Source organism: Eucyclogobius newberryi, unplaced genomic scaffold (genome assembly GCF_026437365.1).
Source record: "Eucyclogobius newberryi isolate DKJ021-1_F unplaced genomic scaffold, fEucNew1.0.hap1 SCAF_1, whole genome shotgun sequence".
Classification (NCBI taxonomy): domain Eukaryota; kingdom Metazoa; phylum Chordata; class Actinopteri; order Gobiiformes; family Gobiidae; genus Eucyclogobius; species Eucyclogobius newberryi.
Genome location: NW_027315723.1, coordinates 41,350,622 through 41,376,112, shown reverse-complemented (window position 1 = coordinate 41,376,112; position 25,491 = coordinate 41,350,622). Strand labels below are relative to the sequence as shown.

The window sequence follows — 25,491 nt, the reverse complement described above, 5'->3', positions numbered from 1 at the left end:
CAGAGATAGATACAGAAGAAAAGAACAAATAACTTATAGGAAGTTTGAAAAACACTCTCAGTAGAAGATCTCTTATAAAAATCATAAGGAGTGGAATTCAGTGGCATTGTCAAAGAGCCTAACTGTAGCTGTGGGAGTGATCAAGAGTGCGAGTGTCCTTAGAGATGGCTCGCTGCTGGTCGTGTGCAAGGACGCGGCTCAGCAACGGAAGGCGATTGGAACTAAACGTCTGGGTGGAAAGGACATTCTTGTGTCTGATGCTGAAAGAAACACGGTCAGAGGAGTTATCGTAGGTGTCCCTACGGCGACGTCTGTGGATGAAGTTAAGGAGAATTTGACTGGAGTTACGGTGGTGGACGCTAGGCGTTTGAAGGTGACCCGGTTTGGGGTAAGATGTGACAGCTTGTCGGTAATGGTAACACTTGAAGGGAGGTGCCTGCCTAGTAAGGTGTTCATTGGGTACATGTGCTATAGCGTCAGGCCATATGTTCCGCCGCCCCTGCGTTGCTTTAAGTGCCAGCGCTTTGGGCATATTGCAGCGGTCTGTAGAGGGAGGCAAAGATGTGGTAAATGTGCAGGAGATCACGAGTATGGGAAGTGTGACGTGGGAGCAAAACTGAAGTGCTGTAACTGTGGGGAAGAACATAGCTCTGCCTTCGGGGGATGCAGGTTTAGCAAAAGAGCTGCTGAGGTGCAGAAAATAAAGGTCTCTCAAGGTATATCCTATGCAGATGCAGTCAAGAAAGTTTCAAGTAACGAGTTTAGAGTAAATACAGAGAGAGGAGCCAGCGCTGCTCCCAGCCAGGGCGAAATGAGAAAGGCCAGCGTGGCTCCCAAGAAGTGTGAAGGTTTCAAGAGTGGAGGTCCCAAGTGTGCAGGTTCCAGAATTAATGAGAATACCCTGGTTGTGGATAGAGAGGATTTTGTACTCTTTATGGTGGATGTTGTAAACTGTGCTGCTCAGACTCAAAGCAGAACTGAAAGGATCAGGATCATTGCTAAAGCTGCAGGGAGATTCCTTGGAACAAAGGAGCTTGATTGGGCAGATATAGAAAACAGGCTAAAGGCGCTAAATGGGAGTCGGAGTGATGGGGGTCTGCTTTTGGGGAGTCAGAGTGATCAGAGTGACGAGATGGGGGTGGGGGTGGTCTCCTGTCCTCGCCCAGTCTCATAGACGCACGGCTACCAAGCAGCGACATCAGTGGACATATTAAAGCCTATAGAATGAAGCCTAAAGAATAAAGCTGTACGGTGGAAGCACCGAACGTCAAAGAGGGAGAGGAAGATGAAGAAGAGTCTCCCTGGAATAAAGCCGGTCGGTCTCTGAAACAACAACAACTATTCTAGTCACAAAGACATATCATGACCTCATGGGCTTTGTAACACCAAAGCAATGGAAGGAGTACTTTTACGGACTACGACAGAGTCTGAGGACTACGACAAAGTCTGAGGAATAAAGTCTGGCGGTAATGCAACACTTGGATGCCAACCGCCATAAAACAACAACAACAACAACAACAGAAGCAGAAGCAGAAGAAGCAGCAGAAGAAGAAGCAGAAGCAGAAGCAGAAGAAGAAGAAGAAGAAGAAGAAGAACTTCGTCGTCGTTGTTGTCGTCGTCGTCGTCGTCGTCGTCGTCGTCGTCATCATCATCGTCATCATCAATAGGCATAGTTAAAGGTACAATATGTAGCTTTTTTTTTTGGACAAGAGGTTAGTGAACGCTAACCGCTTGTCTTTGAAAAAGCTACATTTGATGTTGTTCTGTGGAGCTTCCCAGGCAGAACAACACACAAGCAGATGCTTCCACCAGATATAATTTAAGCGGCGGCCATAAATTAGATCTCCTCTGAGGGAAGACTCTGTTTTCTGCTCACATCATCTACATTTATCAGGAAATCTAAATGCAGTCGCCACTCGCTTGACTGTTTGGAGGCAAAAACAGCGGACTGAAACTATCGCTATGGCGGACATAAAAGTATGAATTTTGTTACAATTTACAAGAATCTCAAGTGGTGACAAAGCGGATCTCTGAGAGAAAAATATATTCTACTTAAATGGACTAACAAAGCAGATAGACGTTAATTAAAGAATATAGACAATATAAACATGGTAGAACACTTGACCTCCTTATGCCCTCACAAGGTGAACCAGCAATGTCAGTGAGGGTCATGGACTATTTATACAGGATTACTCATCATGTGAATGAACAAACACACACTGCTGTATGTTTTTTTATAAGAGAAGTGCCAAAAAAAAAAAAGAAATCTATATTGGACCTTTAAAATCCTCTTTGAGGTGTATTTCATGGAACATTGTTTAGACAGCTTTTGTAATAAAGGGCAGATCATCTTCTTAGGAAGCAAAACATTGAACAAAAACAAACACTAGGATTGCATCCCTGAGGCGCCGGACAACCTTAGCCAAGTATAAAAATATCTCATCATAAGCCAAACTTGAGCACAAAAATACACAATAAACTATTAAATATTATAAAATAGACTTTAATATATGGGCTGAGATGAATTCCCAAGTTATCTTTTCTTTTGGTTTGAGTTCATAAAGGCAGCATGTGGAGAGATTGTCTTAGTCACTGGACATGGTTTATGCTGGTCCTCGGTCGACACTGAATACTGAAGCGTCCATCTTGAGCTGCCTTTCAAAATAAAAGCTTTTTCTCCCATAGTCCTTCAGCAAATATTTAGTGTATATAGTTTTATAGCTTTTGTTCAGGCCACAAATCCCCCCAAAACCATAACTACTGCAGCAAATGGCTTTTCCTAACATTTACGTTAGCATGTACGTTAGCATTTCCTAGCAAGACGAGCTAATCGTATGAGTTCAAGCATAATATCCTCAGTAAAAATTGCATACAATTCCTTTACTTCGGCCTCTAAGTTGGTCTAAAATTGTAGCACGTTTTGCATACAAAGCCATTGCCTTTTCCAACCCACATCATTGGAAGCACTGTGGCAGAGTGGTTAGCTCGTCCACCTCGCGGCAGCATGGTCCTGGGTTTGAAACCTGGAGCGCATGGGGACCTGTTTGTGTGGCGTTTGCATGTTCTCCTTGCGTCTGAATGGCTTTTCCGCAGGTATTCCGGTTTCCTTCACCAACCTAAAACATGCACATGGTTGGCTAATCCTCCAGCTACTCCTGATCATTTATCCAGATGTGGAGAAGGTTCCTCGGGTGCTGTGCTGCGGTCGCCCACAGCTCCTGACGCCTTTAATCCCAGCGCCATTAAAGGATGGGTCAGGGCAAAAAAACTGAACAATAGTATCAAATAAAGATTAGTAATATCGGTTCAAACTTCTCGTCCCTGGTATGTCCGGCTGTCCGTTCATCCAAATTTCCCGGATGATCCTCTCCCGCTCCTCCAGCCGCTGCGCCCTCTCCAGCTCCTCCGCGGAGGTGAACACGTTCATGTTGAGGGTGCGTTCGAAGCGCCGATGCCGCCGCGCCGACAGGTCGGAGGTGGTTTCCCAGTCCGAGTCTGAGTCGCTGGAGTCCGTGGAGGAGTCCAGAGAGCGCCCGCCTCGTTTCTTCGCCGCGGGGCGCTGTCGGGGCTGGCAGTCGGTGCGGCACGAGATCTGGAGCACCAGCGCGAAGAGCGTGAGGAAGAGGCCCAGGCAGATGCCGATGACGAAGAACAGCGCCGCTCGCTCGGGATGGTCTGTGGTAAACAGTCACGATGCAACGTTATAATATCTGATATACCGGTACATGTATTTTCTACCAATGTTGGACCTGCGGCGCTACAGGGTGAAGCAGTTTAAGTGAGGTCAAAGTGCATATGACAGCTTGGACTACACAGACACTAAAACATAGGACCTGATTATATTGTTAGATGTAAGATGTTACTAAAATGTTCCATGTTTTTCCCCAGTTTGACAATTTTAATGAAGTTTATATGTGTATTTCCTGGTTGGACATGAGCAGCAGTTAAGACACAGGTAGAGGTAATTCCACAACTGCAACTATACTGTAAACAAGAGCCAAAATCCACAATTGTTAAGATTTGACATATTAGTACGCAACAACACCCTTATTTTGTTAAACTATTGTTCAAACTATGTAAATTGTCCCTGTATTTATGCCTTGAATGACGCATGTTGATGACATACAGAGGGATTCTGTCTTAGAACAGAATCTTTTATTTTAATTTTTTTCTTTACAAACTCCCACTTGACTGATGTAAAACTATAATAAATATTTACTAAAGGGACTATCCCACCAAACAATGTAATAATTAGCAAAACATGAGAGCCTGTCATACTCTTTAAGAACAGTTGAAGTGGAGCTGCACGTCAATGAGCATCACAATGATCAAAATGAGTCAGGTGAATTTGCATGGACTTTATAAACACATCCTAATTCAAGAAATTAAAACAAAAATGTTAAAAACAAAAAGCTTATTGTTGATATTGTGTAACTTTGGCATAAGCACATTTTACCCTCAATTAAAACATTTCTGATCACATTTTCTTTAATTGTAGCTTTCTGTCTCATCGAATTATGCCACATTTTTTGTTCTGCTGGTGCCCCGCCTCTGTACTCTATTGCCCTTGGTCGAATCAGTTGGTTTGAGTGTCCATAAAGCTTTATTTCCTGGTCATAAAGAAGGCAGTAAAGAGCTCGGACATAACCTGGTCCAGACACTGCTCCATACGTGCTGTACATTCCTCCCGTGTTCACCCACCAACACCAGAGGATTGACTCACTGAAAACTGAAAGGATGAATCAGCTTACCAGTAAATGTTTCATCATTTTTACGATTAATAGTTTAAATAGATCAAAATAGTGCCAATTAAGTGATAATTTCCATGTGTTTTCAGTAAATCCTCCTAATACATGCGTTCGTGAGCAACCGTGTCCGCCATTTTGAAAGGGGCACAACAACAAGTCGACTACATACGAAATCCAGGATATATGAGGTAAAAATGCCAAAAACCTGCGTTCTGTAAGGACATTGCTCTTGTCAGACCAAGGAATGATAGTTTTGTCATGTACCTTAGTTTGCCGTTATTGTCTAAAGAATCAAAGTATTCGTAGCTCACCATGCCGTAGAAAAGGATGCAGTCGTGATGGTTGCTAGTATATCGCGTGCCCCTCTTAAAATGGCCGCTATGGGGAAGTCCCAGATGTATGACGTCACCGCGAACGCATGTTTAAACCTAATAAACCTAAGTCCTAATAAACAAACAACAATGTCCCTGTGTCTCTACAGGGTCATACTTCGTCAATAAAGCTGCTCATTCCGTAGTCTAGACCTTGACAATTCCTTGGATTCTTGGATTAGTTAGTCTTGATTAGTCTTGATTTCAAAATTGAAAATCCAATTCAAATTTTAATATATGGCATAAGTTTCACACACACTGTTTTCCTCTTTACCTGATACAAAGGTGTAAGCAGCCAGGGCGTTGCTGATGAGCGCCATCCCTGGGCTGGAGGTGGAGTTGATGATGGGGTTCATGTCGGGCCTGTTCCCTCGTCCTCCGCGCTCGTCTGTGGGTTTCTCCTCGCTGGTGCTGCTGATGCCCCGGTCTGAAACACAACGCAAATGTGATAAAGACACAACACAAGGGAAGAAATGTCATAATCATATTCAAAATACCAATTATCAGGGTATTCAACTTAGAGTATGATTTTCAACAATATTATGGGGGATTGTAGAACTCTCAAAATTCAGTTTTAATTTGCAAACGGTCTAACTACGAGATATGTACAAGCCTCAAATTAAAGGTATACATCCAGGAAACCCTAAACAAATCTGATACAACTTAAAACCCAACAAAGCCATCCTCATAAAAGAAAGTGACTACAGGCTCTTTCTACAGTAAGTTGATTTTATTGCCATTTACAATAATCCAGTGTGTAATACGGTGACTCCGCTCTTGTGGTTTTATTGTGGTTTTGTTGTGAACGAGTTACTGACACAAACACTACAGAAGTGTCTGGGGCGTGACTCAGAAGACTTCCTCTGCTCCTGACCCTGGGCTCTTAGTGCAAACACATGGAGCAGGTTTGGGGTCTTTACACCAAACATGAGGTGGTCTGCTCGAGACAGTGCGCACAGAAATCAACAGCATTGTAAAATTAGGTTGTGTGTAGAGCAAAGACGAGAAAGTACAGTAGTGAGGTAGAAATGTGTACTTTGTTTAAATGTCTACTACTGTCATTGTTTAATGTATTACTACTATAATACAAGGTTAACAAAATGCAAATGAATTAGCAAGGTCCACGCAACCACATGAATAACAATGATTTAATGATGTGAGATGGACACTGGTGATCCATGGCTAACATATTAACTCCATTTAATACTTGCATTAAAACTGTTTTACTCGTTTACATGAATCAATGCTGGAAAAAAGTCACATACATATGGATAATATTGGATCAGAGCATGTTACTGGACATACATGACTCACATGCTGTAAACACTCCACACTCTCTTTCATACACTAGACACCGGAGGCAATGTGGGTGAAATGTTGCTATGACCACGAGGAAGTGATTTGGTAACAGAAACTACTACTATTCTGGATCGAAACTTGTATCTTGTAGTCTAAAAAAATTGTGTTTTTATTATACGTGAGCCACATAATTAAAGTGCCAAGGGGTTTATAAGAGCTACGGACAATGTGGATATAAATACCTACTGCAAATCCGGTAATGCAGCTTGAATAGATCTATGGAAACAGTCCATCAACAGTTGAATTTATGGCAGTAAGAGCTCACAAACTTCTCTGGGGATCGGCGTGATGACATCGCTCGGAACAATTGAATTGAGGGGGACAAAACATTGCTTAAATTGGCAGGTTAAGAATACTCATTTAACATAAACATAATTATAATGTGAGTGTGTTTAAGTGCGTTTAAATGTGCACTAATGACCCAGTTAGGACAGTATTCTGGACATGGTGTTTACATGCGCTCAGAGAAACAGGATACATGCGGCATCTAGAGTGGTAATTATGGCAACAATGGCACAGATATGGCAAGGAGCGAAACATATTAGCAACTCAAGTTCAGGAAAAGACGTTTTAACAGTGGAAAAACACGTCACGTCAGTTCAGTCTGAGAGCAACACGGACGACACAGAAGTCAGTTTGCTGTTTAAATATGGCTGTATTGTACAATAGACAACTTCAATAAAAAAAGCCGGAGTAGAAGTTTGTGTTCTTTTGAGAAATGATTTGCTTCTGCCAAAATTAATGTGTGTGTTGAGTTTGCACATGCTCAGTACAGCCGCACTGGTGAGACATCAGGATGCTCTGTTTACATGCCACAGTATTCTGGATACTATCAGAAAAACCTGGTTAGAATGACACGGTTTCTCATAACCAGAATACTGTCATAACTGGGACATTGACACCCACAAAACCAGGATACTTAAAAAACCTGATCATTTGTGCACATAAACACACTCACTGTCGCCACCGTACCAGGGCCAAAACTCATCTAATTTACATGCAAAAAGAAGACAATCTCTTATTGATTAAATTAACATTTCAACAGAAATTAGTTCCTTGTGTGTAAAATTGTCCCTACATTTTTGTCCAACTTAATAATCTACTATTAATTCAAAATATAACCTTAAAGGTGGTATGGACGATTTTTTTCAGCAATTTTTTATAATATTTCCTCGTGGCGTGGATAAATCATTTGTCCTGCCACGTATCAATCATAAAACGCACCTACCGCTCACCTGCAGCCGCGTCAGGCTCGTCCCCACGTTTCCGCGTGCCTAAGCGCATGGATCTATCATAATATAGTTCCCTCAGTGTACGGGGCAAAATGAAGACGGAGAAAGACAGTTCGAGCTGACGCAGAAGTGGACAGAAATCTACGGGAGACGAGCGATGGGATGCGCTCCGTTGCGCTAATAAACAAACGCACGTGTGTGTTGTATTGGTCCGCACGGGGGAGTGCGCATGCGCACTTCCGCCTGCGTTCTCAAATCGCCGAAAAATCGTCCATACCGCCTTTAACTCAAGCAGTTTTACATAACTCAAGGTCTTCTTGTACTCGACGGACAGATAATTAAGCATGAAACAAATCCATTAAAACATTTATAAAGCAATGGGGAGGAACAAAAGTAATCAAACAAACACAACCAAGATAAACTTACAGAACTAAGGTAATTGTATATTCAGTTTTGTAGTGTGTCAAACATCTGAGAACTCTCATAAGACCTGGAGTACAAGCTGAGCCAGGATCCATGTGGAAAGTACGTTTGGGGGTCTGCAGCAACAGCCTTGTGGGTCTGTGCAGTGTTAAGTGGCCCCCGCTCGGCCGTAGCTTTGAATGGAGCAGATGAAACGTGCAGGAAGCAGATGCTAAATGGAGCAGGGCAGCTGGGACAGAGGGGAATGAAGTCAAAATACAGAGGACTGTTTACAAAGGCAGAGTATGAGGAGCTGAAAGTACTCAAGCTTCACAGTCTTTTCTACCATTTTGCACTTCATGGTTTTGTCTCTCTCATTTTGTTATTGAGTAACGTTAAGTGTCACAAAAGGAACTGTGCATGAGTTCTTATTGAACAATGAATATTGTTGGGGGAGTGTTTTCAGTACAAAATCTCACACTTGGTTCTCTTGGTTTAACTGATCGTTGAGAGATTGCGACAGACATTTTTAGGCATGTGATTTTTGTGTTTAAGACGAGACACTGCAGGTGAATAAGAAAACATCTTAAGTTTAAAGATACACATTTGAAACATAACACGTTGTTAACATATATAGAAGAAAAACTGTATGAAGTTTTTCATTGTGTAATGTTTTCATGTAGAAATCAGGCGTTTTATGTGTAAACAATCACAAATTTAATATGTTATATACAATTTTGAATTCCTTGGTTCATTTAGATAAGAAAACAATGGATTATTTAGTTTTTGAGTAAAGTAAATCTGACTGAAAATTAGGATTAGATATCAACAAATCTGTCCGTAAATTCCGTCAAAATCTTCTTAAGTACAAGTTTGTAAAGGTTAGTGTGAGCAGGTGCTACTTTAAGTGGTGATCTTTATATATTTTTAGGGAGAAAAATGCATTTTAAGAAAACCGCCTTAAAGTTACAACGTCCCAGAGAAATCTATGAATGAAGTGGAGACAATGAAAGAGTTAAGTTAAGAGTTGGGAGCAGATTGGACAATTTTGTTGTTTGCACATGAAAGTTTATATATTGAGAGAACAAACTGCCTTCAGTGTCTCATCTTAGATGATAATTAAGTTTAAATACTTAATTTGTTTTCACTAAACTTTAAAGTGTGTCCTTACCCGTCCTGACGGAGCTGCCCTCTGGGGGGGCACTGTCTCCCACTATGTTAGGGTCATGGGCACTGGGGGGCGGGGCATACACTGGGGGGTGGGGCTCCTCCTGCAGCAGCTTCTTTGGGACTGAAACACAGAAAGAAACATACATTTTAATTTGTTGTGTGTTGCCAATGACAACGTACAGTATGTATGACGGACATGTTCTTGCTTCCTCATGGTTCTCATCCAACATAAAGCTTTTAAAGTGACACATCAAGCAATAGTTTTCTTTGACCCGTAAGCTGTATAAGACAGGGCAGTGTACTGTGAAACGGTGACGAGGGAGGGAAGGACATTCAGCAAATGGTCGGAGACAGAATCAAACCCGCAACGCTGCGGTTTGACTACAGACATGCTCAGAACCAGAGTCCAGTGGTTTATGAACTGTGCAGGAGAGGAGAGTTGAAATGAAGGACGAGAGGACTCTAGAGGAACACATCCCTTCACTCAGACTAAGATAAACCCATCTTAATATGACCTTTGCCCTTTTCTCATAACTATTGTGGCCCACGTCCCTGCCATGTCTTCATGTCTTCACACAGTTGGGACCTTGGAGTAAACCGTTGGTCACAGCGACATGTCACTGACTCATACCATGATGTTGATTCACAGGCTTCTGAAGAACTGTGATTCCCGAAAGTCTCCCCCCTTTGCCCCGTCATCCTCGTCTCCCCCGGCCCCCTTAGTGAGTCTGCACGCTTCCCACAATGCACTTGGGTCAGACATTCCTGCCGCTCACATGTGGTTTGGGACTTGGGGCTACGCTCTAGTGACTACTGGTCCGGCCTGCGATGTGCATTTACTTGTATTACATTTGAACTGGTCGTTTTCTGGTTGGACTGTGCAAAATGTTACGCTTCAGTCTGACCTGTTTTGACTTCAGATTGAGTCTTTCTCCTTCTAGACTGTTCTACCTGCTGATGTCATGCAGTGATGAGGGGGTTTTGAAGTCCATGCACTTTCCTTTTAACTTTTTAACATTCAAATTGCCTTGATAATGGTTCTGTTTTACATTACATCTGCTGCTAGCAACAATGGTGTACAGTACAAAGGGAAAAACATGAATTAATTTTCTAGTTACAGGAGATTTGAGAAAATATAGATTTGTGTATTTATTTATAATCTCAATCTCTGTATCTATAACTTAAAAGTAGTGAAATGTTTTTTGAGGGAACTTTGGAACATCTGATTAATACTTTGAAATCACGGACAAAACTTTAAAAAATGCACACAATCTGGTATTTTTTGGTAAGCATAGACTCCGAGGAGTGGTGTGAGAAGCTTTAAATGATTTAATGTTGTCAACTTAAACCTTTAGCCATTTATAGACTAGAAGCAGAACGTTAAGTCAAGAATTGAAAAACTTTTAGTTTAATAAAATGTTACTCAAAGGAGAAAAAATATGTTACTAGAAAACTACTTGTACAGTGCAATTTCTATTCTCCAAAAAGCTTCAGCGAGTCAAGTTTATTCATAAAGCACATTTAAAACAACCACAATGGCCCAAAGTGCTGTACAAAGGCAATACAAAATTCCATAAAACATACAGAGTCATATCATTGCAAGGTTTTCCCAGTTTACTGCCAACAAAGCTATTGAGTTTTACGATATTATGCTTGTATCACAGAATGACGGCAAATGATAACATGTCTGTCCCATTTGAACGCAGCGAATGGCTCAATCCTCTAACCACACTGGTGCTCGCGGTTGAATTAAACGGATGCCCCTGGAAGCATAAATCATAATTTCATAATTCCTCTGCGGCTGGAGCTGGTGCCATTGGTGAGCGCGACCGTCTACTTTAAGGCTATGGGAAAATGCAAGGTCAGAAGCCATTTGAGCAAGATCCGCCTGGCAAAACAAACTGTGGTCGATGTTTTATTTCTGACAGAAACCATGAAAAACACCATGATATTAAGTTGCTTCCGAATGAAAAAAAAAAAATCATATCTGGGGCTGTGTTTAGTTCAATTTCATGCTTGACATCATCAGAAGGTTTACAATGGTTTGTGTCATTAGCTGGTCTCAAACGGGGCAAAGCATCATGGCCTATTTTGTCTGCACAGGTCTGAACTAGGTCTGCATAGGTCTGAACTAGGTCTGCACAGGTCTGAAATAGGACTGCACAAGTCTGAACTAGGTCTGCACAGGTCTGAACTAGGTCTGCACAGGTCTGAACTAGGTCTGCACAGGTCTGAACTAGCTCTGCACAGGTCTGAACTAGGTCTGCACAGGTCTGAACTAGGTCTGCACAGGTCTGAACTAGGACTGCACAGGTCTGAACTAGGTCTGCACAGGTCTGAACTAGGACTGCATAGGTCTGAACCAAGTCTGCACAGGTCTGAACTAAGTCTGCACAGGTCTGAACTAAGTCTGCACAGGTCTGAACTAAGTCTGCACAGGTCTGAACTAGGTCTGCACAGGTCTGAACTAGGTCTGCACAGGTCTGAACTAAGTCTGCACAGGTCTGAACTAGGTCTGCACAGGTCTGAACTAGGTCTGCACAGGTCTGAACTAGGTCTGCACAGGTCTGAACTAGGACTGCACAGGTCTGAACTAGGTCTGCACAGGTCTGAACTAGGACTGCACAGGTCTGAACTAGGACTGCACAGGTCTGAACTAGGTCTGCACAGGTCTGAACTAGGACTTTCATGCTTGACATCATCAGAAGGCAAAGCATCATGGCCTATGTTGCTTCCAGTGTTAAATATGTACCTTACTTTGTTGTTTCTCAAAAGAATCTTCTTCAACGTGATCAAATGTGGTGTTGAAGTTTAGACTTCCAGGTGTAATCCTCTTGTGGTGACGTATACATTTACTTTTATAACAGTTAAGTCTGTACGGCCAACCACACCAATCTGTTCGCTAAATACTTCTAAACCCAAGAATGTGAACCCGTGATTTTGCGGGTCTTGGTTGGCACGAGCTAAATAAACATTGGCTTTCCTGAACCTGGAGGAAACCTGTCCGTTCTCATCATAGAAGCTATAGCTAATCACCGCTAGAAGACCCTCCCACAATCTGATTGGCTGTAAGTGAAAGCACATGTGGCCCAGATGAGCGCTGTCGGGTTTTGGCCAAAGCAGAGTTTGGCTTTCATGCCAAGTAGCTACCACCCATCTACAGAACCTTTCTGACTCCCACCAGGTCTTATCTAGGACTGCACAGGCCTGAACTAGGTCTGCACAGGTCTGAACTAGGTCTGCACAGGTCTGAACTAGGTCTGCACAGGTCTGAACTAGGTCTGCAAAGGTCTGAACTAGGTCTGAACTAGGTCTGCACAGGTCTGAACTAGGTCTGCACAGGTCTGAACTAAGTTTGCACAGGTCTGAACTAGGTCTGCACAGGTCTGAACTAAGTCTGCACAGGTCTGAACTAAGTTTGTACAGGTCTGAACTAGGTCTGCACAGGTCTGAACTAGGACTGCACAGGTCTGAACTAGGTCTGCACAGGCCTGAACTAGGTCTGCACAGGTCTGAAATAGGTCTGCACAGGTCTGAACTAGGTCTGAACAGGTCTGAACTAGGTCTGCACAGGTCTGAACTAGGTCTGCACAGGTCTGAACTAAGTTTGCACAGGTCTGAAATAGGTCTGCACAGGTCTGAACTAGGTCTGAACAGGTCTGAACTAGGTCTGCACAGGTCTGAACTAGGTCTGCACAGGCCTGAACTAGGTCTGCACAGGTCTGAAATAGGTCTGCACAGGTCTGAACTAGGTCTGAACAGGTCTGAACTAGGTCTGAACAGGTCTGAACTAGGTCTGCACAGGTCTGAACTAAGTTTGCACAGGTCTGAACTAGGTCTGCACAGGCCTGAACTAGGTCTGCACAGGTCTGAACTAGGTCTGAACAGGTCTGAACTAGGTCTGCACAGGTCTGAACTAAGTTTGCACAGGTCTGAACTAGGTCTGCACAGGTCTGAACTAGGTCTGCACAGGTCTGAACTAGGTCTGCAAAGGTCTGAACTAGGTCTGAACTAGGTCTGCACAGGTCTGAACTAGGTCTGCACAGGTCTGAACTAAGTTTGCACAGGTCTGAACTAGGTCTGCACAGGTCTGAACTAAGTCTGCACAGGTCTGAACTAAGTTTGTACAGGTCTGAACTAGGTCTGCACAGGTCTGAACTAGGACTGCACAGGTCTGAACTAGGTCTGCACAGGCCTGAACTAGGTCTGCACAGGTCTGAAATAGGTCTGCACAGGTCTGAACTAGGTCTGAACAGGTCTGAACTAGGTCTGAACAGGTCTGAACTAGGTCTGCACAGGTCTGAACTAAGTTTGCACAGGTCTGAACTAGGTCTGCACAGGTCTGAACTAGGTCTGCACAGGTCTGAACTAAGTCTGCACAGGTCTGAACTAAGTTTGTACAGGTCTGAACTAGGTCTGCACAGGTCTGAACTAGGACTGCACAGGTCTGACTGAACTAGGTCTGCACAGGCCTGAACTAGGTCTGCACAGGTCTGAAATAGGTCTGCACAGGTCTGAACTAGGTCTGAACAGGTCTGAACTAGGTCTGAACAGGTCTGAACTAGGTCTATAGAGGTCTGAACTAGGTCTGCACAGGTCTGAACTAGGACTGCACAGGTCTGAACCAGGACTGCACAGGTCTGAACCAGGACTGCACAGGTCTGAAATAGGTCTGCGCAGGTCTGAAATAGGTCTGCACAGGTCTGAACTAGGTCTGCACATGTCTGAACTAAGTTTGCACAGGTCTGAACTAAGTTTGCACAGGTCTGAACTAAGTCTGGACAGGTCTGAACTAGGTCTGCACAGGTCTGAACTGGGTCTGCACGGGTCTGAAATAGGTCTGTACAGGTCTGAACCAGGACTGCACAGGTCTGAACCAGGACTGCACAGGTCTGAACCAGGACTGCACAGGTCTGAACTAGGTCTGCACAGGTCTGAAATAGGTCTGCACAGGTCTGAACTAGGTCTGCACATGTCTGAAATAGGTCTGTACAGGTCTGAACTAAGTTTGCACAGGTCTGAACTAAATCTGGACAGGTCTGAACTAGGTCTGCACAGGTCTGAACTGGGTCTGCACGGGTCTGAAATAGGTCTGTACAGGTCTGAACTAGGACTGCACAGATCTGAACCAGGACTGCACAGGTCTGAACTAGGACTGCACAGGTCTGAACTAGGACTGCACAGGTCTGAACTAGGACTGCACAGGTCTGAACTAGGTCTGCACAGGTCCGAACTTGGACTATAATGTTATGACTCAAAGGTCACATATAAATCATTATTTGTATTGGCTTTCAAACATGCCCTTGAGTAACTTTACCTTTTCATATTTTAGAACTTTCAACTATGTATCTATTGACTTTCTAACAGTCAGACGTTCCCTCATCAGGATTTGGTCTTTAGCTTGTCTCGACGTGCTAATGTAAGCACGCAGTCATAATGAACGTGATTTGACGGCAGAAATGCTCAGAATGTGTCTGGAAATCATTTATAGCTTTAAACACGGCACAGGAGACCTCTACCTTTGACCTCACAGAACTGACACTGGAATTTGAAACCAAGTGTTTTTGTGGGGCTCAGAGCAGGAGCAGAGAAGACAAAAAGTGTGAAAGAAGCTAAACACAACTCCAGGTATATTGTAGATAAAGTAACAATGTTTTACCATAGTTAAACGCTCCAAAACAAACTTTGAAGTCATTTTAAACAATGTCCCCGACCACAGTGTGAGAACAATTGACACTGATACCGGTACTGTGGAAAAACTCTTGTACAGGCAGTCAACAAATCAACTGAAAATATTGCAAAAAGAGAAAGTTGTCTATGTACCCACATAGACAACTTTCTCTTGAATTGTGACAGAAAAAAAAAAAAAATATGAGTAGAAAATTCCCACAGACAAAAGATCCAAGGCACTCTGTTTAGAGAAATAATTAAAAAGCCTTTATTCAAACATGGCTTTTAGGTTAAAATTAGCACCTACTGGAAATATTGCCTGGGATCCAGATTGCTTTCCCCAATACTTTCTCTACAGAGGATCTCAGTCTGGTCACCACCTCGTCTTCTGTGTCTCAGGCCAAACTCAGACAGAATCCTCCAATCAGATTAGTTCATTTCAGTGAACAGTAAACATTATTTATGAAACTTCTCTCATATTTTCAATAGAGTAATAGCTTTTTGTGTTTCGCTCATTGATTCTTCAAAATGTTGCCATGTGATACATATATACATTTTTCCCTTTTGTTTTTGCATTGATACGGACGGACCATCCATGTCCCTGATTGGCTAATCCACTTGTGGCTGACTTTTGGCCCCCACCAGCTGAGGACCACAAAGGAGGCTGCAGCGGGGATTTAACATCAGCCAAAATATCTTCCTTAAAACAGCCGTGAACTCTAAGTTTGTGGAACTGTGGAAGTGGAAATGTGAAGAAGTTTCCCCTCAACTATTGCACGGAGGAGCGAGGCAGATTAAATAGGTCTAAAACAATAGCTGCATGCTTCAAAGTTGAGATTCTAATATTGGCAGAATGATGCATGGACTTAAAGACTTGCTGCCATCTGCCAATGCTTTGAGCTGGACTAAATCTGTAAAATAACTAAATCTGAAACTAAGTCTGTATGGTGATGAGGGAACTTTAGAACAACAAATAAGTTTAGTTGAATATAAGAGGTTTAAATTGATTGCAAAAATATAGTAGACACATGTTTTGATCCACAGAAATACACAGAGAGCCTAGAAACCTTTGCATGTCTTGACATTGCATTAAACTTGATCCTTTCCTGTTCTAACAAGCTCGCTCCTCCATCCACTGCCAGACTAAAAATAACGATAAATCACTTCACATGGGCTCAAACCACATTTCCGAAGCCAGGCATTAAAAGTTTGACCAATCTGCCAGAGTTCAGCCGCTAAACGATAAAACCGTAATCATAAATCACACTAAAGATGTGTGTTATAATGATAACTCTGGCTCAAATGAATCGTAAATTTCTCTTTGTACAATCCTAACTAAAAGGAGGGTTGGACAGAGCAGTAGAAATACACATAGTTGTAGGATCTGGCAACCAAACTTAAAGAGTTCATAAATATAATCCGCAAATATAATAGTTGATTAAAAGAATAGTTATGCAGTGCACCTTTGAACTATTACAAGTTCAAGTCAAAAATAATACAAGTTTGTAACTTTTTGATTAATTGTATGATTTTTTTACTTACTTTTACATTAGTTCACTTATTGCCATGTGAGAGGTAAAAGGCAGGAAACAGAATCATAACAAAGCTGTGTGTTTTCACTGAATGAGATTATCAGCTTTAAAGGACAATGGGGCCACGGTGTGTGTGTGTGTGTGTGCGCGTGTGTGTGTGCGTGCGTGCGTGCGTGTGTGTGTGCGTGCTCAAAAACCCAAAGGGACAGAAGAGGTTTGGGACTTATTTACTTTCCTCTGATAGTTTATTCTGAGCCTGTCAAGTACACTTTATTGTCCACGGAGGGACATTTGTCCTCTGCATTTGACACCTCCTTCCCGCCGAGAGAAAAGGGCGACCACAGAAACAAATAATTCTCAGACTCAGACAATTAACTTATCCCGTTGTTTTTTTTTTTCCTTACATTTTTCAAAGTTTAAAACATAAAATGCATAACAGACATGAACCAGAGAACAAAATTAGGAATAATAAAAATGTATGTATTAAAAAAGTATATAGATATACCGTATCTTTTACAAAAATACATACGAAAGAAACACAATCATGAAAAGGATTAATTCAAATAAAAGTCCCAGTTGGTCCACAGACGGTCAAACTGGTCCATTTCCACATTTTCAAATTCAGTCCAAATGGTCCAGTAACGGCACAACTTTTTGAAGCTGTTGGGTGATTATTTATTTATTTTAGATTATTTATAGACAGAGACGTGGATAGACCCAGATATTAACAATAAGCCTGGTCAAAACGATAGCAAGCACAGTCATAATACGAAAAAATGAAATGCTAGTGTTACATATTTCAAGCTTTCATTTGAGGATGAGCGTCTCCCCTGCACCACAGTGACACGGTCCATACTTGTGATGGGACATACATTCTTGGTTATAGAAGAACATTCCCCTAACCCAACTTCCCCCTTCCCCATGGTGACCACCGCACAGGCCTACTCTGACCCCCAGTCCTGGCTCGTGTAGCGGGGCAGGGCGCTGTAGTACGCTGCCCTCCTCCTTCACCACATTCATTAGTTCTAGTTATAAACACCAGCTGTTTTGACTATTCTAAACTCAGATAAAACACATGTAGCAGCAGTTGGCATTAAAATAGAGACGGGAATAGTTGTGGTGACAGTGGAGTCTAAACAACACTGAAGTATTAGCATGAAGTCTTATTTATACTACTCAGCCTCTACATTACAAGTAAATCATATATAACCTATGCTAAAATAGATATCTGTGAAGACAAATGTCGGTGGTGACTGCCTTATTTGAATACTTTATAACATAAGATAAGATAAGCCTTACAGGACGTCCCAGTGCATTGAAGGATGGATCAAACGCAGAGTTCCTTTTACAGGGACAATAAAGTGAACCTTGACTCTCCTGCATGCTTGTTGTACAGGATGTGAAGCTAGCACTTACCATAACCTACACAGGGCCTGGTGGTCTTCTATCTGTTTCCACTTCTTTATCAGCAGCGTGTGGGAGACTGATGGCCACTGTCCACTGTCCTGGTCAGCACTCACATGATATTATCTGTCGCTGCATAAACAAGGATGTACTGAGCACTCGCTGAATCATCAACATCCCTCACTCCCACTCATCGCACTTATGAGCTCACACTGTCTGACCGGAGAGGACCAGTCTGACGCTTTAGAATGACCAGATTTGGAAAGTTGCTTACAAAGTTTTTAAAGTTACACAATTTACTCAATTTGGGTTTATTCTTAAGAGGTCGCCTTATTTATTTATTTATTTATTCAGAGTCAAATTTAGTTTATTTTTAGTTTATTGCGAACTGAATACTCACGATTCTTGATTAACTAATTAATCTTGAATTAGTTAATCAAGAATTGGTATTGCACATGACTTAACCATGTGCAATACCGTCATATTCATGTGCAATTACTGTCGTACTCACACGCACTTAATGTCTTATTCATGTGCATATAACTGATGTAAATAAGAGTTTACTTTACCATTATTATTATTATTATTATTATTATTATTTGTCTTATGCGAGCTATTTTTATTATTATTACTATTATTTTATTTTATCTTTATTTAAATTTTCTTCCCTCTATTCCCTATTAAGATATGAGAGGACCTGTTTACAGGAGTTTTGTTAATAAGAGTTTTTGTTTTTGTTCATAAGAGTTCTTCTATTAAGAGTGTTTTTTAAACTTCCTATAAGTTATCTGTCCTTCCCCCTGTATCTACTGCGTTGTAACACCAAAATGTCCCCATGTGTGGACAATAAAGGCATATCTTATCTTATCTTATTTTATCTTGAGACTAACCAGTATTTTGGGGGAATTTATTACAATTCATCATCATATATTACAATCCATCATCATATATTAGAATCCATCAGAAATGTGCTGAAACCTCTATGTAAATGTCTTGGCTGAATTAAAGTAGCCCACTTTCGTAAGACTACATGAACTCATCAGACTTGAGGGAATGTGTGAGCGACTGAAGAGGCCATCTCATTAGTGCCGTCATTCATATTTTTATGCTGTGGTTTGGCAATAAGTGCTGTTTTGGTCTAGCCCTTTATAGGCCTGGTAGCTTCTTTCTCTCGTCATACATGGCAAACCTGCTGAGCACGCGTTTGTAAGCTGCTGAGTCGCGCACATGGCTGTATCTTCTGAAAACAACCGCTCGTGTTGATGTTGGAGGGAGCGGAGGGCGGAGGCGGAGCTGGCAGGAACAGTGGAGCGAGTGGAGATAGAAATAAAGCAGAGGTATTCCACAAGCGTGTTCCAGCAAACGCACCAGGGATGGGCCCAATGGCTCTATGTATGGAACACGGCAACAACTGTGCATCGGAGGTCACACGAGGAAGGCATTAGACAATGAACGAGACGACCGTATCATCCAATTTCATAAATGTCCCGTTGAGTATTGTGGAATTTGAGGAATTCTGGGGTATGTTTATTTATTTGCCATGTGCTAATTTCCATCTGTTGTGCCTCATTCACTCTCACAAATACACTCTCTTTAGTACATCAGCAAACTATTGTACATTTAGAATTGTATAAAATGTTATTATTATTATTTTTTAAACTATTGTGATTGGGGGTTTGCCATCTGCCAGCACATTGCTTTGCTTGAAATGTCCAAAGTATGGAATTCATCTTATTATGGACCTTGCATTCATTTCTTTCAGACAACTTTGTTAGTGAGATGTATTTACCTTGACATGTTTCGGCTGCTATCTGAGCCAACTGACAGCAGCCAAAAATGTAATGTAAATACATCTCACTAAGAAAGTCATCTGACTAAATTAATAAGATACAGAAGACAAAATGAACAGTATCAAAGTAAAAGGAAAAAAGTAATATTGCCATTTTTCAATAAAAGGTGTTTTTTATCTGCAAAAATACCTTGGAAAAGAAAGCATTCTTACAACGAGCAGGGTCAGCACTCCACATATTGAAACTTTGCCTAGTGGCTTATTGCTTGCTTGTTTCCATAGATATGCACAAACCTTAAAGCTTAATGCCGTACAGTAGAACATTCCGGGCATCTTTGTGGAGACAAGCAGGTGGCACAGCCTCCAGTAAGCCAAGCATTAATATTGTATATTACCAAAGCCTTCTTACAACAGCTCAATACATATTGCACCATTTTCCATTAATAAAACAATCAATTGTCAATCCATCAATTAAAATCCACTGATTGTTAAAGGAAAATGCCACTATGAATGCCACGAGGGGCCAGCAACTGAAAATAAATGTCTATTTTAAAGCAGTTTTAAATAAATTATTACAGTTAACAATGAACATAATGTGAACATCAATTCTAAATAAAAAAATCAAACGTATTCTTCAAAAAATGCTAAATGCAATGCTCTACAGTATAACAGTATTTTGTTTCCCTGAAGTCCTTGAAGCCGAGTATCCAGTCCACTGTAGGAATGTCCTACACAGACCTGGCTCTCTCAGGGGTCACAGGGTCAAACCACTCAAAGGCTCTTTTCATTAAAACACTCTGAAATAAGGAGCTAACAGTTAAAGCAGCAGGCACATCCACTGTATCAGGTTTACAGACAACTTTTCTGTTTAAGACTGAGGACAAACACTTCTTAAATATATATATATATATATATGTTTTCTTTAATTTGTAGGTAAATGTGTATCCCTTGATGTCTGATTGTAATCAATTGAGTTTTGGCACTAACAATTTTGCCATACAGCTAATCAGATTTCATGTAGCAGCCATTGTTTATAGTCTGATTTAGATGGCTTCACTTCTCAGTACACCAGCAGCAGAACTGTGGTCCTGTTTTACTGTTGTTGTTGTTATGGCTTCAGCCTTATATTATCTTCTGAGTATCACACAGTAAATATGAGATTGGATTTAAAATCACGGTGGAAAATGACAGAGAGTCGCCTACAACGTTGGCCTGTTATTTCAGTTCATCCTATTTTAGCCGTCGCGTCCATTGTTCGGTCTTTATCCTCTTGGCTAACATTACCATGGGCGTTATTGTGTTTTTGTATATACTGTAAAGGTTACTCTGTCATTGTGCAGGAGGCTAATTGTATATCCCTATAGTTAGAGTCAACCATTGTCTCCTGCTTTTAAATATTTGATAATGTGATTTAAGACACATTGTAATGCTTTGAAATACAAAGTACTGCACAATAGACAAACATTCTCCAGTAGTCTTACTTCTGACAAACCTAAACCTGGGTCCCGGGCCCTGCAGAGTGACATGGCTCAAATGTAGAGTTTCCTACAGTGACAGTAAAGTGAAATCTACCTGAACTTTAAAGCTAGGGTGCCTAACTTCTATTAATCCGACTACTCAGGGAACCACCAACTGGACCAAATGTACATTTTGGGGTATAGCCGGAAAAAATAAGCTTGATATGTGTCTATTTTTCCAAACTGTTGTCTTGGTATTATTAGCCTTATTGAGAGGGGTCTGGGGGGTCCTCTCCCAGACAAATGTAAAAACATATATTGTTTCATCATAATAACATTATAATGACATTGTTTTATAGCTAGATAAATAAATACAGACAAATAAGAAAGAAAATCAGCCATTTGTGTCCTGGCTGAAGAGCTTCAAAGGCTACATCATACTCTCTCCAGACTCGAGACTCGAAACTAGCCCAAACAGAGCCAGCGGGTGTAGTATCTGCGACAGTACACTTACATATGTGCTATTCTTAGAGCAGACTCCTGAAATAGAGCCAGGCTGCTGTGAGCTCTGAACAGCTGTTTGACCTCAGCACAGCCCCAGTGTGGAGGAGGCACCAGAGGGACCACTCTATAAACACACTCCCCCTCCTCTAACAGTAACACTTTACTGTGTTTTTAAAACTACTAGTATCCAGATATCGTTTTTTTAACCTGTTTAGTTAAAAATGGAAAACATGCATTGAATATATAAAGAAGTGTGACACTAGTTTGATATTGTGAAAACAAACCTCAAGCCTCTGACCATCAATAACACCACATTTAGGAAAGATGAGCAAAGAGCCATGCATTCTAATTTTGTGCGAAGAAAATATTTGACCAGTTTTTCAGGTTTCTTTTATAGCATTATAGATGAAATAAAACATGATTAAGGGGCTCAAATCAGTTCAGCTATTTTACGATTTTTTATTTGTGACATTCGTGGACACAAGACACAAACTTGAACTCATCGTTTCCAGAGTTCCCTTCAGTTCCCTTGTGTGGACCTAGTCCTTTGGCGTAAGTCCTTCAAACAGCTCTTTTGGCTCCTCTATGTTCCTATAAACTCAGCTGCAGCGAAGGAGCTATGACACAGGAACATGAGTCAGAGGAGCAGAGTCAGAGGAGCAGAGTCAGAGGAGCAGAGTCAGAGGAGCAGAACCAGAGGAGCAGAGTCAGAGGAGCAGAACCAGAGGAGCAGAGCCAGAGGAGCAGAGTCAGAGGAGCAGAACCAGAGGAGCAGAGCCAGAGGAGCAGAGTCAGAGGAGCAGAACCAGAGGAGCAGAGTCAGAGGAGCAGAGTCAGAGGAGCAGAGCCAGAGGAGCAGAGTCAGAGGAGCAGAGTCAGAGGAGCAGAGTCAGAGGAGCAGAGTCAGAGGAGCAGAGCCAGAGGAGCAGAACCAGAGGAGCAGAGTCAGAGGAGCAGAGTCAGAGGAGCAGAGCCAGAGGAGCAGAGTCAGAGGAGCAGAGTCAGAGGAGCAGAGTCAGAGGAGCAGAGTCAGAGGAGCAGAGTCAGAGGAGCAGAGCCAGAGGAGCAGAACCAGAGGAGCAGAGTCAGAGGAGCAGAGCCAGAGGAGCAGAACCAGAGGAGCAGAGTCAGAGGAGCAGAGTCAGAGGAGCAGAGTCAGAGGAGCAAAGTCAGAGGAGCAGAGTCAGAGGAGCAGAACCAGAGGAGCAGAGACAGAGGAGCAGAGTTAGAGGAGCAGAGTCAGAGGAGCAGAGTCAGAGGAGCAGAGTCAGAGGAGCAGAGTCAGAGGAGCAGAGCCAGAGGAGCAGAGTCAGAGGAGCAGAGTCAGAGGAGCAGAGTCAGAGGAGCAGAACCAGAAGATGTTTTATGAGTCTTTACACCTGGCCCTGCACCTGCAGGGCCTGACTACGGCCTGCAATAGTCTGATGCTTCAGATGGAGTTCACATGTTCAAATAATCTCAGTTTTATCTATAACTCTGGTGAAGTTATAATAATATAACTTAAATATAGCCAATATTCTGGTTTGGTTTTACGTAATAAGATTAACTACTCAATGTCACATACAGTTCTTGCTTTTTCACAAAATATAACATTTCAAATTCAAGTCAAGCACAATTTTCAACCCGTGTTTCTGTGTGCTCTGTTTCTCATACTTGACTTTTGCAGCAGGTCTAAACTCAGAGGAGGGATTTGAGGACCACCCATGAGTTCATAACAGCTGACCTTCTCCACGCCACGGACTCACGCTGATGGATGAACCATGTAAGATCCAATTTAACCCAACTACAAAATATGCCACATGAAGCTACAGCACATGAACTCAACCAGAGCATTTGAAAATGAAGGTGTAAAGGAGAAATACCAACGCAATCATTACTTTTTAACCACAAAATAATTGTATTTCCTGGTTTTCATAATTAAAAAGTCGCTGTAGTTGAGTTTTGTTAAAGGTGCAATGGACGATTTTTCTGCAATTTGAGAACGCAGATGGAAGTGCGCATGCCACTCCCGTGCGACTGATACAACACACACGTGCGTTTGTTTATTAGCGCAACAGAGCGCATCGCATCTCTCGTCTCCCGTAGATTTCTGTCCACTTCTGCGTCAGCTCGAACTGTCTTTCTCCGTCTTCATTTTGCCCCGTACACTGAGGGAACTATATTATGATAGATCCATGCGCTTAGGCACGCGGAAACGTGGGGACGAACCGCACGCGGCTGCAGGTGAGCGATAGGTGCGTTTTATGATTGATACGTGGCAGGACAAATGATTTATCCACGCCACAAGGAAATATGATAAAAAAATTGCTGAAAAAAATCGTCCATTCCACCTTTAAGTTATGCATGTTGTTCTCCTCAAATTGCCAGCGTACAGACTTTTTTTAAGCCTGTTTTACACTGCTTCCTTTGTCATTCTGCCAGTTTCAGGTGATATTTATAAAAAACATCTGGTGATTTGCAAAGGACTTCATGTGTTTACTGTACACGCACATTAAAACATTAAACAAATAAAGTGCATGGTCTCTTTAAAGCGTCGTCTTTCCTCGCTGCCCTCAGTTTTTCCTACTCAGAAACACTTCTGGCAATGTTTACTCGAATCAGCAGAAACCACAGAACCTTTTCATTACGTAACAGACAGTCAGACTGAAGAGACAAGACTCTGTTCAAATGGACCCGACTCACATCTAACATCACACCCGGTGGTCTGTTCGGATTACACTTCCACAAAAAGCAATTCTGCGTAAAAATAATAGTTCCTTAAAAAAAATGGAACAACTTCATGTAACTCAGAGGGACTTTATTGAAATTATGAGAACATTTTGAACAAAATCTATGTTATTTCCGGCATTCTGGAGCATTTCAGAAAGTAAATTAATGAATCATAGGGCAGATATGGATATGGTTTTATACTTCTCAGTAAAATAAATAAATACAAATGTTTAATTACTGTTATGAACTCACTGCAGGTCAAAGCACTGTTTGGGCTTTAGTGATTAAGAATGAGCTGGATGTAAAAAGTCTCATCTCCTAATAAAGAGATTACAGTAGCTTTTTACAACTAACCTGCTTTAATACTGTTTGAACTGTTACTTAATAATAATAATACTTTGCAAATTACCTTTTAGTCTTTCTTCAGTATTCAAGAGTAGGATATGACATATACCCACCACTGTGTATATGTTTTATCACACTGTGGCCACCTCTATGTCAAATCTCACAACTTATTTGATGATGCTCAAGCTAGAGTTAAAAAACAAATACGTAGCAACGTTGACTGTAACCACATTACTGTGTTAATATGAATGTCATTTAAACAGAGAAAGATGTTGACCTGGGCGTTCATCCCTGTATTCTCTTCTCGGGGCGCTGTCCCATCCTGGACAGGGGAGTTTAGCTGATGGCCCCCAGAGACTGTCCCTTGCTCGAGTGAGTGTGCAATGTCTTAAGTGTGCACTGTGTGTCTTGTTCCATCAGTTCGTATGTACCTTTACTGTCGTTTTTCTAATTGAATATGAACAAAATACTGTTCTCTTCCTCATGGATTGTCAACGATGAACGCTGGGTCAACACTGCCCCCATCGGTGCTCCTGATTTGTATCTGTTAAAATGTGGCTTCTCCAGTGATAACCTACTGCCCGTGTGAGAGCAGTGACTCAGAGTCTAGTCCTACAGTAAGTTTTGAAATGACAAAGAACTAAGTAGGCCCACTGTATGTTCCCTGCCTAACTGCAAAGGAACAATACAGCCGTACTAATATGAGGTCCACACAGGATGGTCAAGCTGGGGCCTTCTGAGGACTTGATGCCCTACGCACTGCACATTGTTATATGCTTAATATGAACGGCGCCACTGA

The 25,491-nt window shown here is 41.9% G+C and overlaps 1 protein-coding gene across 2 annotated transcripts in view; it reads right to left on the bottom strand.

Annotated features, from left to right (window-relative positions):
• Positions 1-2,487: 2,487 nt before the first annotated feature.
• Positions 2,488-25,491, bottom strand: part of LOC140361090 (protein eva-1 homolog A) — a 94,051-nt gene continuing 71,047 nt past the window's right edge. For both annotated transcript variants that reach the window (XM_072446710.1, XM_072446718.1), the window contains 3 exons: positions 9,284-9,403; positions 5,394-5,546; positions 2,488-3,675 (listed from right to left, as the gene is read on the bottom strand). In XM_072446710.1, coding sequence (XP_072302811.1) covers positions 3,293-3,675; positions 5,394-5,546; positions 9,284-9,403 — 656 coding nt within the window. In that variant the 3' untranslated portion in view covers positions 2,488-3,292. The remainder of the gene's footprint in view (positions 3,676-5,393; positions 5,547-9,283; positions 9,404-25,491) is intronic.